Raw genomic sequence first — 18,413 nt, 5'->3', positions numbered from 1 at the left:
CTGGTTTCTGGAAACTCCTGAGGAGCCTTACACCTCTTGTTACCACATGGATAGCCCTGAAAGTGGGGCTTCGGAAAGGGGCTGTTCCCTCAGCACTGAGGCAACTGCGACATCATCAAATAGCTCAGAGCTCTGAAGCTAGAGCTCTGGCTTCCTGTCCCTCTAGACACAGTATGGTATAGAGAGATGCAGGTCTGGTCACCTGGAGCCCCACCTCCTGGCACCCCACCTCGCAACTTGGCCCCAACTTTCAAGACCACCACCTCCAATAGCCCAGTAGATATCCTCAACTATCTCCCCCGAACTGTGGCAAACACAAGTGATTTTCCCTTGCAGAACCATAAGGGAACATTAGAGGGATATAAGTTTGGGCAGAAAGGGGCTGGGAGACATTTCTGTGCAAACAGAAAAGTTGCAGGTATAGTTTGCAGGCTGAGGAAGGAAGGGTGGGTGGCTGAATTCAAAACCACAGAGTTTATGTTTTCACATGCATTTGTCTTTTCCTGGATTCCTCTCTCCCTCTGTCAGAATAATAGTTGTATTTCTTGTAGCTGAGCTGATACAGGAAATCTAGGACTTTGTGTTTTTATAACTCTACTGCCCAGAGAGATGACACACCTAGAATTAAAGCACTACCACAAACTATTAGAAATTTCAGATTGTTACAGGTGTAGTTAAAGGACCCCAAGACTCAGTCTCCAAAGTGCCTTTGGAGAAGGGGTTTTGTTTTAGACATCAAAGGTAAGGCTCTCAAGTCAATTTCTGCTCTGCTGGGTTGAGTCAGTCAGGATACAATTTAAGGTCCGTATATTTCAGTGACAAGGAGGAAACGGTTATGCAAATACACAAGTATTAACATCAATCTGTATTAAATTATGTAAACATATACATCTTCTGAGGTCGGCGCATAGATCCTCTTCTTTGAGCTCTACTGGAGCATTGCTCGAATCTGTTTGGAAGTCGACTCATCATTCAAGTGCTTTGTAGTGAACCTGGTGTGGGGGGGAGAAGGATGGAGGTCAGTGTGCAAACTGGGTTCTGGGAAGCTCCGAGTGCCTCTCCAGCTCTTCTGAACCTTGCAAGACAAACTGGTAAGTCAAATTTAGAGAGAGCTGCCCTTGGGTGCCTGGAGTACTCTTGGGCTGATTTACTACCTGATTCCTCCTTCCAAAGGAATTTTGTCTTATGATAATTAAACAAGAAGATCTTTTACCTAATCAAATAATTGCACAGGTGTACCACTAAGCAATCTCGTTTTCCGGGGAGGCGACACCCCGTGATTGAGCGCTGACTCCAGAGCAGCCGGCCTTTCCCTCTCAGCTTTCAAACTATGGATTTGCATAGCAACACATTAAGCCCTGAGGGGTTCACTGGTTTGGCCTTCAGGTGATACCATCTGCACTGTTGCCACAATGGGCTACAAACCCTGACAAGTGGGGCAGCTGTGTCCTCCATAACCCTGGTGTGGAAATGGCTGAGAGGAGGGATGGACAGGGCCAGTGTGTCCTCCCCCACGGCCAGGTCCTGGGCCCCCCGGGGTGCTTCCATTTCACCCGCACGAGCTCTGCAGAAGCGATGCCTCCACCAGACAGGTGTGAAGACTGAGGTCCAGGGAGGCCCAGGAACGGGGCCAGGTCCCCAGTCTGCAGACACGTGGGGCAGAACAGCTGGTGAGTTCTGTTCTGAACCAGGAGTAGCTGCCTCGAAAGCCTGGATCTTGCACCCCTCATACCGCCCACGGGAACACAAATCACCCACGGAGCCCTTGGGGGGGCACGGCCATCACAGTGGCTGCTCGCTGAACCCTCTTGATACTATGTGGAGAGGCCTGCCAGCTCAAGCCCACACTGTCTCTAGAAGGTCAACACCACTTAATTCTCATGTGCAGCGACTTTTAGGCAACACTGGAGAAGAAGGACGCCAGAGCAGGGTGAGCGTGGCAGGGCGGCCCCCACCTGGGCCGCAGTGACTCGGCTTAGGCTGCTGCTGGGTCACCTGCTCTGTGACCTCAGCAAATTATTTGACTTCTCTAAGTCTCCGCTTCTCTCATCTGCAAAATAAGAGGTGGTAAAAATGGCTCTGGCCCCCTGCGGGCTGTGGGGTGATGAACAGCCCTGAGATAGCCAGGCTCAGACTGGGCTGCCGGGCCCTCCCAGCACTCACGGGGGTGGGGGGTTGGGGGCGGCTCCCCGGGGCTGAGGCTCACCTGAGGGCATTAAGCAGCCCCTCCACACTGTCTGGGGCCTGTTCCTTCAAAACCTTTATGCAGCCTTTCATCTAGGAGAAAACACAACATTTGTTAAGATCCTAGTGACTCTGCCCGTAATCACATCTGTTTACAATAATCTCACGGTATTTCTGCCCAGGGAAATCAAACACAGAAATGACCCACAGACCTTTCTGCTCTCTCGGGTGCACAGTTACTGGCTGGGCCCTTATACTTTGCCTATTACACTGAATTGGAGTAGTCGCAATATCAATTTTGCAAGTCTGGAATTTGGGGACAAAGACTTATTTTTCTAAAGGTTATTTTACTTATTGATGCATACAAGAACTGGGGCTTAGGCCAGAGGTGAGGGGGTGAGAGGATTTACAGAGACAGAGTGGGGGGCAGAACAGGCAGATGGACTGAAACACACTGCTGAGGGGAGCAGCGGGGAGACGGGAGTGGTCTGCTGCGCCCTGGGGGTCACTCTCTGGCCGGGGATCGAACTCGCGCTGCAGTGGCTGGCAATGAGATTCTAACCACTGTACCACCAGGGTGGCTCAAAGACTTAGGATTTTTATCTTATCTTGTACTCCAGAGCCAAGGGCAGGGTTTCTTCCGCAGGTGCTGAGTTGAGACGGACCGAAGGAAGCACAATCCTGCTAACACTGTGCAGCCCCTTTGTCAGTGTGATCTCCCCCCTCTGTCTGCCTGGCAGTCTACACTGATTTTAGGATTTGGCCGAACACCATCACCTCTCCTGACCTTGGGCCATCTCCAAGGAGAAGTAACCAGCCCAGCCGCGGATGCCCAGGAGGCTGCTGGCGTGTATCAGAGAGCGCCAGAAGTCTCCTGGCCCAGGCGGATGTGCCCCCCTCGCCAGGAGAGGGGAGGGCTGGTGAGGGGCAGAGAATGTGCCTCTGGCAGCCGGAAGGCCCAGGGTCCATCGTGGCTGCCGCCCAGTGTCTACGCTGAGTTAAGGGCGATCAAAAAACCTTTAAGTGTTTTTTATGTCTTGAAAATATGATTATTCATCCTTTGGGAAGTACATGAAAAATAAATCCCTAGACCTCACATTACAGTGTGCGTGTGCTGGAATGTTTCTTGGGCAAAGGAGCAGTGTTCCTGCAAAGCATAAGGCCAGTCGTGTTAGATGCTGAAGTTCACGCTGTGGGAGGTGGGTAGCGACCGGCCTTAGAGGGGCTTCTTACAGACGCTCCCTGTGGGCACAGGCTGGTTGTCAAATGTTTTTATCTTAAAGGTCTGACAGACCCTGGCAGATAGAGGCAGCCAGAAGCACAGGGTTGAGAGTCATCTGGGGGTCACGCACGTGTTCCCTATACAACCCATGCGGGCACCCTTGGGGTGTAAGAACCCAGTGTATTTAGCTCCTGGCTCCAAGCACACTGGCATCTGAAGAGGACTTTTATGTGATGGATGAAAATGGCTCATCGAGAATTTGTGCTGTGTTTGGGAAATCCAAAACCCTCTTAGCGACGCATGTGAACCTCAGGCTGAACATTTTCTTGGTGACATGCAGATGAACAAATAGTCTTCACCAGTTACATTGAGCTTTATATAACATCTGTGACCTTAACAGGGAGATTCAGTAAGTGACAAGCAAGGACACTCTTGTAAAGATTAGAACTATAAAATACAGTTGTATCCAGTGTGCTTTTAATCGTTGACTCCGTGACTGGTTAGCAAATAGACATGGTAAATGGGGATGTCATAGGAGTGTCAGGTGATGAGCTCAACCCACATTCAAATGATATTCATGGATTCGCTAATAGAGTTGTTTACATCCAGTCCATAGTATAGAAGTGTGAAAGCTTCACAAAGAATATGGTGAAATATATATTGGTATGAAAAAATATCCATAATATTCTGCTGTGCAAATTAAATGTGCCTGAAAATAGCAAGGGGAGCAGGGAGCTAATCTAAGCGCACAGAAACATCCACACAGAAGGGAGAGACACGCATCGGCCATGGCCATCTGTCTGTGTGAAGCTACTACAGATCCACTTAATTGTCTGCATTTTTATTTCTAGCATTTTCCAAAGCCTCTTACACTATTAGTTTTAATAAACAGAAAGCATTACATTAAAAATGAAGACTCGATGAAGAGTCCTAACTAACTGTGCTAGGAAATCGGAACCTCCAAAGACTCATCTGAGCTGCTGTTTTAATTGATAAATTTCCCTTCATTCTTCAGACTCATGGACCCTCTGGGCATGCAGATTTTCTATGTGCTCCGTGCAAGAGCATTAAATATGCTGATCTGGGCAGATGGATGAGCAGAGAATGTGCGGCCCAACTCAACCATGGCAGAGTAAGTCAGACCAAGAGGTCTTAGTCTGCATTTAAAGGGCTTTAAATTGATACTTGGGACACACTTCTGGGTGATGCAGCAGGAAAAAGCAGGACTGAAGGGAGGAGATCTCCACCCCACCACACACAGGGCATCAGCTGCACACTGCGATTTCACATTGTCAGCAAACACCCCATGGCGCCCGTGTCCAGGGCCACGCTCCCCGGCTGGGTGGCGCCGGGCCAAGATCAGTCCTCAGGTGTGGAGACCAGTCTCGGCTTCCGCCAACCAACTCAGAGTGTGTGAGGGAGTCAGAAAATGTGAACTAGCCAAGCGCTTGGAGGCCCAGAGGGGAAGGAAGGCTCCACCCCACACAGGGCACAGGCCTCCAGCAGAGCTGGCACTGAGGGGTGTCTTAGAGGAATCCGCCCCTCAGAGAAGGGGGGGGGCGCGCTGGGCAGGGAAGGGGAGCAAACATGTCCCAGTGATAAGAAAGGGCATGGGTAGAGGCACTGGGAGTGTACGGCAGGAGAAGTTGGGGAGTCCCTGTGTTTGGGAACCCCACTTCTCACATCTGTGTTGTAAGCCACGCTGGAGAAATGAGGCTGGGAAGCTGCAGCTTATCAGGTCAAGAAGCAGAAAGGTGAAGGAGGTCAGGACCCGGGTCTCTGTGCTCCTGCTGGGCATTTGGGGTTGGCTGCCTCAGTGGCAGGACATGACAAAGACACGCCATAGCGAGCCTGACCAAGACGGACTGGTACTGCAGAGAGCTGAGTCTCAGCAGGGGGCGGGGAGAGCAGGAAGGTCTGTCAGCAACATTCACACCCCCTCTTCAGAAAGCATGTCACACGACTGTTCTTACATCGATCTTGGATGTCTTGCAAAAAGCTCCCACGGGGTGGACATGGTCGTAGAGGATGATGACCCCCACCATCACCCTCATGCAGAACATGAGCGTTTCTTCACTTGTGAACCGACTCCTGTACTCCCTGGAAGAGAGCAGAGGCCGTGGTATTACTTCGCTTGTGTCTGGCAACTTTAGATCCCTCCAGCCCTCTCCTGAGAACACTCCCAGGCCTGCAACGACCAGGTTAATATGCTCTTGAAGAAACCTGTGATGATCATGCTCCTAGAATCTATCCAACCAGCAATTCAGTGTGAAAATAAGCTAAATTAGAGGGCAGTAAATCTCTTCTCTCCTGCCCTTCAGCGAGCCAGCTCATCACACACATCACTCCCCCACCCATCCATCTTGAATATTTTATAGCAGGTCCCTCTGGCTGTCCAAGATTATAGAGAGTAATGGCTTCATTATGAAGGAAGAGAATCAGGCTCATTTCTATAGAGCAGCTATCCTGTCTCTAGTCAGGTCAACTTTCTTTGTTAAGAAACAGCTGCAAACTGAAGTGGACTGGGAAAGGGACTGAAGGGAAATTATGGACCATCCACTGGGCTGAGAGTATGTGGAGCCTGAATTCTGTTCACTTACCTTGACATGGTCCCCAGTGATTCAGATAATTCGAGTCAATACGAGAGGTTGACCTGGCATCTACTTTATTATGAATTGGCCCCACAAGAAAGAGGGCTACTAATTCTGTCTTGGAATAAATCTTGACTTCAGCTTGGTGAAATATTTGAAGTTGAAGCTATTTTAAAATCTTTGACCCTCTAAAAACACTCCCCTAGAGTGGATAACATTATGGGGGCCTCATCAGACAAAGGACCACAATACTCATGAGTGGCCAGAACACTTGTCCATGGATAGAAACGGGGCTGGAGAAATAAGTGGGAGCCTGACTTTGGAGTCCACAATTTTTCACCACAATGAAGTCGCAACTAATTTTCAAACCTAGAGATTAGTTTAAGTACAAAAAAAGTGCCGAGAAAGAGAAGAGAGCACATAAGAGAGGAAGAGAGAGGAGAAATCTCCATCATCATTTTCTTTTTGACCTTATCACATCTGTTCTTGGTTGTACATGTTCTCCCAAACTTTTGTTTTCAAATGTGTAAATATACATAAGAAAAAAGAAAGTATATATTTTTCTAATATATACTATACTATTATATTAACAGTATATAGTCAGGTCAACTTGCTTTGTTTAGAAATAGGCTGCAGACTTAACTGGGCAAGACACTGAAAATATATAATATATATATATATATATATATATATATATATATTAAAACCCAGGTTTTTAAATTTAATACTCCACTCTATTCTTGTGTACTGCATCTTTGATTTGAGTGTTAGTTCTGCCACCTTCCAGGCTACCCAAACTTGGCTTCTTTAGCTACAAAATGGAGACAACGACAACTATAACTCTTCATGAAATTCACACAAATGCTATAGATGTAAATTTTAATGTGCTGATCCAAATGTGAAGTGCCATCACCATCACAACCCATCACCACCACCACCGCCATCATCACCATCAATATTACCATTATCACCGCCATCACAATTATCACCACCAACACCATCACCACCCTTATCTCCACTACTACCACCATCAGCAGCAGCCTCCTAAACACCCCATTTGGGGAACCCTCCACCCCAATACAGTTCTGAGCTGACTTACGGAGTCTCCAGCATGACTTTGCACACACTCGTCATCGTGCTGAGGCAGTCTGTGGTGTTCTCTATTGGCAGGGTTTTGTTCTAATAGAAGACACATAGGTTAGCCTTGCTGGAGGTTATGTGCAATTAAGAAAACAAAGACACTTCATGGTTCAACTTGACTCACTTCAGAGACAAAGTGCATTGTGGCATTGCTAAGGGTTTTCAGCATTGGTGTGGCTTCTGCATAGAAGAGGGACATTCGATTGGCCATCTCGTTATTGACTTCATTCTCAATGTCTAGCTGATGAGAGAAGAAAAGATGCAATTGACAAAGAGGTGATCAAAATCTCAAAACAACATCCTCTGCACTACAGAGACTCTCTATTCTCCTGTGCCCGCCTAATGTGGACACCAAAAGCTGGACGGGAGCAGCACCCGGAGCCCACGGACTCACGTGCATGTTGTTGATGCGGTTGCGACTGATGGTCCTCCGGTAGTAGCTGAAGTCGTTCTGAATGGCCGGGTTCCGCATCTGAGTTTCAGAAGAGAGAAAAGAAGGTCAGCTCTCAGCAGCAGACGGAGAGAGGCATCAAATGTGCGGGCACCAGATTTAGTAGATACACCGGGACTTCTCTTCCTTACACCAGAGCCAAAGAAGCTCCCGGTTAAAAATCAATATTTACCGCCTCATCATGAAGCCTGTCCTGCTTCCGCCATGGGCTGGATTTCAGGGAAAGTTTATTTGTCTTCAATGAGGAACAGACACTTGGAAAGGTTTCCTCTTACTACATCTGGCAGACTGTGAATGTCCATGTACACAGAACCCCATCTTTATCACTCTGACCACGCGGAATGGGATCCTCCTCCACATCATGTGTTTCTATGAAGCCCGCGTTTCATCTTTCTTCTGTCTATTGTCCTCTCGCCACAGAAGCATCTCAGCAGGCACTCAGAACAAGCTATGGGGCTCACCTTTAACTCGTCAAATCGAAGCGTAAAATGCAGAATTTCTGCAAACTCCTTTGCCAGTGCCTGCTCCCGTTCCAGGTGTTGGGTTGGCGTGTAGGGTGGGCAGGTGAGAGATTCTAATAAACTCTGAAGGGCTTTTTCTGAAAGTAAAAGGGATAAATATATATATGGGAGGTGACCACAGAGCGTTTTCAAGAAGCAAAGCACTTGCTGTCTTTTCAAATGTCGTAACAGCCGTCACAGGTGAGACACGGAAATGATAAACACACACTCACCTAGCCTTATGGAAAACTCATAAAATCTCTTTAGCCGCACGACCAGAGGACACACCGCATTCCAAGCTTTTTCTTGAAGCTGAATATCGTTGGGATTTTGAATTGCCTATAAAGAGACGATAGAATTGCCTGCTGAAAATGAGGCGACATGCTTCACCTCAAAATGACCTACGATGGAGAAAGGATTTTAGCTTAAAATGATCCCATTTGTGATGCACTTTGCTAAGGTGGGCCTCAGCGACTGTCCTGCAAGGTGCCGATTTCGGCACTTGAACCTCATACACACAGCCCTATTGTGACAGCCCATATCAATGTACTTGTTTCTCTTAAAAAAAAAAAAAAAAGTGCACATCTAATTGAAGCAATTCAGCCTCCTCCATTACCGCTGGGTTCTCCCAGGGAAGTCAGTGCTCACTAGGGAGTTCAGATTCTGTAGCTATTCTGCTTTCTTTACACCGTGTGTTACATTCCTGCCAGTGTGACGTACCTAATTACCTAGATTAAACGGGGACCCCAAGTAGAAACACCACCTAAAGCAGGCTGGTACTTTTTCAGAAAGACTGTTGTGTGGGTTTCTGCATTTGGTGACTAGCATCTGTGAACGGTTGTTTTTTGCATTCTTTATCCAAAGGACGTTGACAGAGGCAGTAAGGGTTGTGAGGGGTGAGAATGCATGTGTTGTGCTGGCTGGTACTGCCACCAAAACTAATTATTTCAAATAAAAGGAGTGTGAAGTGTCTTGCCTTCAAGGAATTATGAAGTCTCAAAGCCATGCTGACAATATTCTTTTTTGTGTAGCTTTTCATGTGTTTATTTATTTATGGAATCTCCTAAGTCACAGCAAGATGACAAACCTGCAGGCTACTCAAAGCGACATCGTGTACAGCTGTTGCCTGTGATGCGGATGGCACCTGTCCAAGCTATTATAAAGTCTTGGAAAGTCACATAAACCCAGACCTCCAGGACTCACATTTCAATGGGTGTCCAGAGACCACAGATGCTCACGTCCCTTAAGTGAAGTGATAGACGGACAGATCACTGTTTAAATGTGAGTCCTGTGTCAAAGGTCTAAGAAGAGACCGGCAGATATTTTATATGGCCACAGCAGCATGTGTGTGCAGATTGACAGACTAGACCAAGGACCGTTCATTCACCTTTCAGGCCACAGGCTACCACCCTGTTTTCCTAGGGCATTGGACATGCTAGGGCAGTTACTTAATCTTGCTGTGTGTGTGCGTGTGTGGGTTTCCCTTCTGCGAGGGTGTTGTCAGCTCATATTATCATAGGCATACATCTCGGATCTCTGGCCCTGCGCCCTTGTAAGCCTGCAGGTCTGCAAGGATGCTCTCGGAATCCTGGAGGACAGCGCTGATCTGGTTCCAAACCTCCCGTTCTCCCTCCGTGGGTTGGGCATCTGAGAAGAAGGGAAACAAAAGGACACAGAAGACTTGGGTTTACAAAGAATTTGAGAGAAGATAGCAGTTCAGTTCCACCTGCCAGATGTTCCTACTTTATAACATAAGGAAGTGGAATTGAACAACTTCTGCTCAGTTCAAAGGAATCAGCCATCATTTTTTTTTAAAGATTTATTTATGTATACAGAACTGGGGTACAGGCCAGTGGCGCAGGGATGGTGAGAAGAATCGCAAGCAGTAGAATGGGGAGCAGAACAGGCACACTGACAGAATACACTGCTGAGGGGATCAGCAGGAGAGGTCTGCATGCCATGTGGGTCAGCTCCCTGGCCAGGGATCGAACTCGTGCTGAAGTACCTGTGGCTAGATTCATAGTGCTGTACTTTAACCCGTTGCACCACCAGGGAGACCCAATAATGATTCATCTTTATGCACACAGTAAATCCAGTGTGTTGAAATCACTATAGACATGATTATTTGTGTAGACACATCTTTTGCACACCCACTATGCACCAGGTGGTGTACTGAGAGATAGGAGTAGTAAGTGTGTGTGGGGGGTGGTGCCTAGTTTTAATAGAAGTTGTTCAATAATTTTGCTATGACTGACAATCCATAAATCTGAGAATAGATGGGGAAAATAGTGCTCCTCATATTTTTAGATGAAAAATAAGCTTAAAATATGAATGAATCCTTAAGATCCATGTCAGAGATGGACCCTTCCAGGACACCAGGCTGTTTTGGAAGCATTAAAAATCTTCTTTGAACATGAACTCAACAAGCTCAGGGGTTTCATTTTAAAGACACTTGTAAAGCTCAGCTTTGACCATGAATGACTGTGACCCACAAAAATGAGTGGCATTTTCAATATCGTATCAATGAAGAACCTGTTCTAGTGGCCACTATAACACCATCCCCCCTTAGCTTCTCCATGAATGCTCAGATGATGACATTTTGGAGTCAATACAAATTCTTGTTCCCAAGAATCTTTTGTGGGGGGTGGATGGAAAACTGAATAGTGGCAAAGGCTGGATTCTAAATTCCACAATCCTATAGATAGGTTACTTGCTTGAGTGTGTAAGGAAACTAATTTCCACCTAAAACAAAAACACTGCTAATGGAGAAAGCGATAGATAGATACTCCTGACAATCCATTTTCATAAATCCACACCTTAAGGGAATGCACTCCCTAAAGAGAATGAGAAAAGGTTGATGGCAGGTAGGTGAGGACAAAGCTGGCCCTGGAAGGGGAGAGACTCAGCGGGTTGGAGTCTAGGAATTAGCAGGGGGTGACATCTGCGACTCCTTCATCTGTTTTGACCTCCCAAAATTCTCCACAAACACTGGCTAAGTTTCTCAGACCCACTGCTGTTCACCATTTCATATGTGATTTTTCCCACTCTCCCAAACATTTCCCCAAATACGGGTGTCTTAAGTAGAAACCAAAACCTACAAGCCAGGAAGCCTGTAACTGAAGAAAGCAAAGAATTCCAAGGTAGTGCTGGAAATTTCTAGTAAGAAAAATGCAAGACAAGGCCTTAGAATAAAACAAATCAAAAACACACATTATCACAACTTCTTTCCCCCGTTGATGAGTGGATTGAAAAATCACAACGGAGCAATCATAATTTCCTAGAACGATAGATATTTGAAAAGAAAAATCGAGTCTGTCAGCAAGATTCTGAGGAATGAAAGGTAAGACTGTGTGAACCTAGTTATCAAGTCGGATGTGGATCAGAGAACATCTATTCTGGCTGTTACCTGCCCCGTTTGGCAAGTCACCACCTGAGAAGTTTTAGACAAACCAGTGTCAAAGCCAAGAGAATTAAGAGAGTCCTGCTGGAAGAAACAAAAGAAAGCCCCACTTCTGATAATGATTTACATGCCAAAGTTTCAAAGGCAGTTTTACATATGACCCAGCAATCCCACTCCTAGGTATCTACCCAAAGGACACAAAAACATTAATTTAAAAGGACACATGCACCCCCATGTTTATTGCTGCTCTATTTACAATAGGGAAAATGTGCAGTCAACCTCAATGCCCAAAAATAGATGACTGGATCAAGAAGATGTGGTATATATACACAGCAGAATATTACTCAGCAATCAAAAAGATGAACTCATGCCATTTGTGGCAATATGGATGGAATTGGAAAAGATCATGCTTAGTGAAATAAGCCAGAAAGAAAAAGAGAAAAACACTCATAGCAGGTGTGTAAAGGATCAGGGAAAATGGAGAGGTACCAGCTGGCAAGACACATGTTTCTTTCTCTCTCCATCCCAGGAGAAGTGACACTTTCTAATCCAAATAACCCCTGTCATTATGTGACCACAGACGCCCAGGGGTGGTGTTGCTAAGGTGTCAGAGGTGGGGTGTGTGGATCATACCATCCCTCCACCAGCAAGTCTCTCTGGCTAGACAGAGCCACAGGGGGCCTCAGTCTGAGCCCCCCCATTCCCCAGGGAAATGTTTCCCTTGGCAGATATATACTGGTAACCTGCCAGAAATGTTTCTCATGTGGTCTGGTTTAGTGGGGGTGAGGTGGGAGAAATCCAATCCATCATTTTTTCTTTTCTCCCGATTCAGAAAGGTGCTAGTTCCCTTTCTCCCTTAATGCATCATTAGATGCCTTATTTCTCCCTCTTTCTCCAGTCATGGAACTGAAATCAGTTTTCCAGCTCATGATCCAGGCTTAGCTTTTCCAGACTGAGCTGCTGGGGAGTGGGCATTGTGAGGTTCTCAGAGCTCTCAAACTGCAAGTGATGTCAAATTCCAATGCGAAGAAAATGACTGGGAGAAGCTCTAGTCTGTGACCTGTCTGCTGATCTTTTCAAATGGAAACAGAACTGTGTGACTGTAAGTACCATGTGGTCTTGGCTTATGACTGTGGAAGTCTGTGATACTTTCTACTTTGAAGTCGCAGTTAAACCATCAGGTGGTCAGGATTAATGAATGAGAATCTGGCCCATTAGACTGCAGGGCTCTGAACTTGTAAGATATGATATCTCCAGGACCTGGCATGTGGCCTGGCACATAGTAGATGCTCAAGAAAAGAAAAACAAAACAACCTCCTGAATAAGTTGTTGAATGAATGATTGAATGTACTTCTCACACTGTTTCTTGATGGCTGGTTTTTGAGCCCTGACATCTTGGGAAACACACCTGTGTTCTTGTCTTCAGTACCCCCAGGAGTCTTTGGGACACTCATCAAACATGTCAGGAATCAATGAACAAGTAAGGAAACAGACCCATTGGGTATTGGGAAGCAGTGAAGGGATGAAGACCTCTTACTTGTAGGTCCTCTCCTCTGTCAGTTCCCCCCAAATAGCTTTCATTCTGTTACTTTGTCACTGTGACTATTAAGATGTATGTATTTACCTATAATCAAATAGTCTAGTCACATTTTCGTCAACACATTTATAACTCATCTGTCATTTTCTTATGGTCTCAATGTCCCCTCAGTGAAGTGAACATATTAATAAGATTTTTGTTGAGTGAAAAAACTACATTTTTGTTTACTCTTCCAATCCTAAAGCTATTACTAATTTGCTTACTGGAATACTCAATGAGAGGCTTTGGGTCTATACATTTGACATTCTCCATATTCAGATTCATGTCTTCAGATGTCAAGGAAAAATCTCTTGAAAGAGATCTAGAAGGATTAATGATTGAAAAGTTTACAATATGTAACCTATCAGTAACCTCCTAACGCATTTGCTGAGTGAATAGGAACCTAGAATTATGGGCTTTATTTTTCTATTTTTAACAAAGACTGACCTTTACTCTAAGGTACAGACACACACATAGACCCACCAATAACATTCCTGATGGAAATGGCTCCTTCCTGTCACTGTGGATGAATTCTTTGGTGATATTTTTTTCAAAGACATAGCCTCAGTGTCTAATCATCACAAGTATTTCATCAAAATTGAGGAGAATGGTTGCCTAAAGCTGGACTGTTCCTAACCAGGCAGCTGTTAAAAATCCATGTGATTCACACAGGCAATTTCAGAGCCCAACACCTCCTGGAGCTTTGCAGCAAGACAGTCCAGACCACCCCAGGCAGTGAGTTAAACCCCTGCTCCAGACCTGCCGTTGTGGAAAGCATGAAACTGGATCATGTGTACTATGACCTCAAATGCATACACTACTGTCAAGAACTCATTGAATTCCAAGTGCTTCTTAATGAAAAAATTCCCTCTTATCAATTAAGATAGCCAAACAGCATGAATTTTGTTTACAAGGGATCTATTTATTCACTTTTGGCACAATCTGCAAGTGACAGTAGATATTCACTGTCAGCATTTTGATGTCACAGGAGTGAGGTGAAGAGTTCATGGGGAGAACCCGGATCGGATCTCGACTGACAGTGGAATGTTTGGCATTCCCTGTGGGGTGGGGAGGAAGGTGGCCCTGTGCTGTTTGTCAGGAAGGAGCATCTTCCATGAACATACCCCAGGGCACGGCTCTGAGCAGAGCAGGACTGTCAAATCAAAGTGTTCTTATCTTTGTAAATCAGCCAAGGACTCAGTCTGTCTTCACCAGCAGCAGGAACACACATACCTCTCTTAAAAACCTGTTTAGGAGTCTGGCCCCTCTGACAGAGCATCAGACAAATTAACCACAGATAATGTGGGGAGAAGACACCATTTATTTGGAGATGTCTTAGGCTCTGAAGGAAGCCCTGGCATTTCATCAATGGGGTGCACACTATCTCTGCACCCCGCCTGCTGCTGTATAAACAAGGAGGAAAGATAGGTGCAGAAAAAAGGATTTGCCAAAGCCATAAATTAAACCTACAGCTCTTCTTCCACCCACTTCCTTTGGCCTCCACCCTCTCCCCTTCAGGATAAACAAGGAAACATACATAATTATCTATCATTAACATCTGGGATACAACCGGTGATGATTTACAGGAGCATACTAGCTGCTTGCAGAAACAACACAAAACTTCAAAGGTCTGTTGGGAGATGGAAGTGTGACTGCAGGACATGTCGGTTTGTCGAGGAATGTTCATCCTTCCCCCACCCCCAGACTCCTTCTCCAGGCATCAGACAAGGAATCACAAGGGAGGGGAAAGACACTTTAGGACTCGCTTTATGTACATGGAGGGGGGCTTTGGGATGTTATGAGGTGGGGGAGCCCCAAGAATTGAGCTCTCTGAAACCTGGGCCCTATTACCTGCCTCCTACTCATTAAATATTAGATCTCAGCACAAACAATTAACCATGCTGGGCCTCAAATTTAGTTCTTGGCAAAAGAAGTGACACTACCGAGAGCCCCGTGTCCTGCTCTCACGGTCCCACAGGAAGTAGTAATGAAGATGTTGTTGAAAAGCGCTTAACAAACAAATGACAATGTTGGGCAGCTGAGAAGCGACCGTGACGGCTTCGCTGTGAGTGAACTGGCATGAAGAAATGGATTCCCAGTTCTGTCCTCATCTGTTGTTGCATTGTTCATTTGCAAAATGACGGAAAGTGTCCCTTACACACCCTTCTTTCCTCTCCCCAGATTATCGAGCTTCTTCTGAATAACCTCCTAGGTGCGAGGATACCAGAGAGGGAGAAATGGAAGAAGAGAGCAGAGGCTAGGGGTGGTCTGTGTCAACCAAATAAACAACCCCAATTTGTTGGCCCTCACTGGGTTCCGTCTTGGCAACCCACCGCCATTATTCTCCATGTCCCTCTTATTCATGCAAAGGCGGGTTTGTTACGTAAGAAATGCATCTCTCGGTTACTCTCTTTCCAGAACAAATTTTTCAGTTCTGCAGAGAACCTGTACTGCTTCTGGGTGGCCCTGAACTGGCTCTGCATTCTGTTAGTCTTCTTCCCAGCGACCTGCACTATCACATCGTGGGCACACTTGCATCACGTGTGGAAGAAAAGTTCACGTTCTTCTGACGTTCTCTGTGCCGCCCCTCCATCCCTCCCTGCTCACCAAGCCCCCATGCCCACCCTCAATCCTGCTGGTGCTTCTGGTGTGAGGACTCAGAAGAGTCTAGCCCACAGAATTACTGGGCCAGACTCAATCAGAATCAAAGTGTAAACTTAGACTTTCTGCGCAGCCCTATGCGGGCGCTGAACACAATACACAGCAGCAGAAATGCAAGACGCCATTGAGTCCTCCCCTCTGGGAAGCTCTGCTAGCTAACCAGGTGACACCAAAGAGACCAAGTTATCTGAGAAGGAACATGAACCCCAGGCCAAGGAAACACCTCAGTAAATGTAAAAGACCTATTAAAATGACACACACACCCCTTTTAAAAACGGAGATGATTAGCTTTTTCTTTATTATAATTACTTCCCCTCCAATCCCCCCGATCTCTTATACTCCTGCTATGAGTGAAATTATCCAGTATTTTTCTTTTTTCTTTCTGGCTTATTTCATGAAGCATGATCCCTTCCAGCTCCATCCATGTTGCTGCAAGTGGCATGAGTTTATCTTTATGAGTGTTCGGTAATATCCCATTGTGTGTATGTATCACAATTATAATCCAGTCCCTCTCTGACCTCGTAGTAAAACATCTCTGAAAAGCATTCGTTGGACAAAAATGAAGAATGATGTAAAAACAATGCAATGAGAAAATTACAGAAGATTATAGAAGATAAAGATGCAGAACACAATCACAAAAGCCACAGATGAGGAAGGCTGGGGACAGGAAGTATTCTGGGGTGAGTTTCTGCAGTTCTCCATGATGAAACAAGCCAAGTATTACTTCAGGGAGGAAGGCTGGGGACAGGAAGTATTCTGGGGTGAGTTTCTGCAGTTCTCCATGATGAAACAAGCCAAGTATTACTTCAGGGCGGATCACTGACTGAAGTGCAAAGCTGGAAATTCTAAACCTCCCAGAAGGAAACACAGAAGACTATCTTTATGATTATGATTTCTTGTAGAGGGTATAGTTTGCACTTAATATAAAAGAAGGTAGATTGCAGTAAGTTAAGGATGTATATTGTAATCTCTAAAATAAGCATCAGAAGCATAACTAAAAAGTCAACTGGAAAGAAAAGAGAGAATACTAATCATTATTTGATTTAATCAAAAGGGTAAGAAACCATTTCAAGAGAAGTAAAGAGCAAATATGGCAAATAGAAATCAACTCCAAGAGAGACTCAAATGCAAGCATCAATTAAACACACATATGATAATTAAATGTAAATGGACTAAACACTCCAATTAAAAAGTAGGTATTATCAGTGTGGCTGACAAAGCTAGGGCCAAGTATGTGTTGTTTATAGGGAACACACTACGAAGATAAAAGCACTGATAGCTGAGTGACAGAGGCTGTGCAATCTCTAAGTGCTGAAAAAAAAAAAAAAGCTGTTATGGTCAAAGTATGAAATGCCTAGGGATATACTTAACAAAAGGTGTTCAGGGCCTCTAAACATTATAAAACCTCTAAAAATTATAAAAAGCAACATCGCTAAATAAAAGAAATGACAGACCATATCCATAGATAAGAAAAAATCAACATTATACAAAGCCAACTGTCCCCCAAATCAATACACAGATTTCATATAAGTTTTTCTTGTAGAAATTGAAAGCTGATCATAAAATTTATTTAGAGTATTAAAGGAGCTAGAGTAGTCAACATGATTGTACATGAGACAGGAAAGTTGAAGGACTTCCTCTTCCTGACTTTGCAACTTATTTGTTATACTTGGTGTTATTTGAGAAAAGGATCCATAAAGCAATAGAAAAGAAACAGGAGAGAACAAAAGGTCAAGAAGTGGTCCCACAATTGTGCAGCTACCTAATCTTTAAGAACATCAAAGCAATCTACCTGTGCTGGAGCAATTTTATGTGACAAGGTGGGGGTAGGAGGAACTCAGTCTAACTCCTTTGCCAAAAACACATAAAGCTAGTGATGATGGGCTACTGACTGAAACGTAAAGTTGAAAATTCTGAACTTCCCACAATAGATCATTATGACGCTGGGATAGGCCATGGTTTCTTAAGGAGGGCATATTATATATCATAATTATGTCCTTCATAAATTAGAAAATAATGATAAACTACAGTTGATCAAAATTTAAAATGTCTGTTCATGAGAAGACAGCATCAAGAAAATAAATAGGCAAACCACTGACTTAGTAAAAACATCTGAAGTAAAAGTATAAAGTACTTTTACTGTTGTACAAAGTAGAAACATTACACAAAAAGCATCTGTGTCTCTTAGGTATCCAGGACACAGTATTACTGATGATTCAGTAACACAAAGAAAACAACAACCTAATTAAAAACTTTCTGAAATGGGCCCTCCCTGGTGGCGCAGCGGGTTAAAGCACCGCACTAAGAAGCTAAAGCCACTTCTGCATGAGTTCGATTCTCGCCTGCCCCGGAGGTGACCACATGGCGAGGCAGACCTCTCCTGACCCGCCCGCTGCTCCCCTCAGCAGTGTACTTCGATCTGCCTGTTCTGTTCTCCACTCTGTTTCCGGTGAAGCCTCTCGCCACCCCTGAGCCTCTGGCCTGTACCCCAGTTCTGTATGCACAAATAAATAAGTCTTTAAAAAAAAAACTTCCTGAAATATTAAAAGATTTGACAAAATATTTGTGCAGCCAACATTTCCTGAAAATGGTAAGAAAACATTCAGTAAGTGCATGACAAGTTATCACGGAAATGTACGTTAAAACCACAGTGAGATATCATCTCACACCACCAGAATGGCGAGAGAG

At 45.0% G+C, this 18,413-nt stretch overlaps 1 protein-coding gene across 1 annotated transcript in view; it reads right to left on the bottom strand.

The window, feature by feature from the left end:
• Positions 1–640: 640 nt before the first annotated feature.
• The window catches only part of FAM49A (family with sequence similarity 49, member A), a 47,133-nt gene continuing 29,360 nt past the window's right edge, over positions 641–18,413 (bottom strand). Inside the window, exons 3-11 of the mRNA XM_004686431.2 lie at positions 9,614–9,735; positions 8,322–8,427; positions 8,050–8,186; positions 7,532–7,609; positions 7,262–7,378; positions 7,097–7,176; positions 5,380–5,506; positions 2,207–2,277; positions 641–992 (exon numbers count right to left, since the gene is read on the bottom strand). Coding sequence (XP_004686488.1) covers positions 929–992; positions 2,207–2,277; positions 5,380–5,506; positions 7,097–7,176; positions 7,262–7,378; positions 7,532–7,609; positions 8,050–8,186; positions 8,322–8,427; positions 9,614–9,735 — 902 coding nt within the window. The 3' untranslated portion in view covers positions 641–928. The remainder of the gene's footprint in view (positions 993–2,206; positions 2,278–5,379; positions 5,507–7,096; positions 7,177–7,261; positions 7,379–7,531; positions 7,610–8,049; positions 8,187–8,321; positions 8,428–9,613; positions 9,736–18,413) is intronic.

Source organism: Condylura cristata, unplaced genomic scaffold, assembly GCF_000260355.1.
Source record: "Condylura cristata isolate star-nosed mole 26May11 unplaced genomic scaffold, ConCri1.0 scaffold00020, whole genome shotgun sequence".
Taxonomy (NCBI): Eukaryota; Metazoa; Chordata; class Mammalia; order Eulipotyphla; family Talpidae; genus Condylura; species Condylura cristata.
Note: the sequence above shows the minus strand (reverse complement) of the source record. Positions and strands in the feature narration are given on the sequence as shown.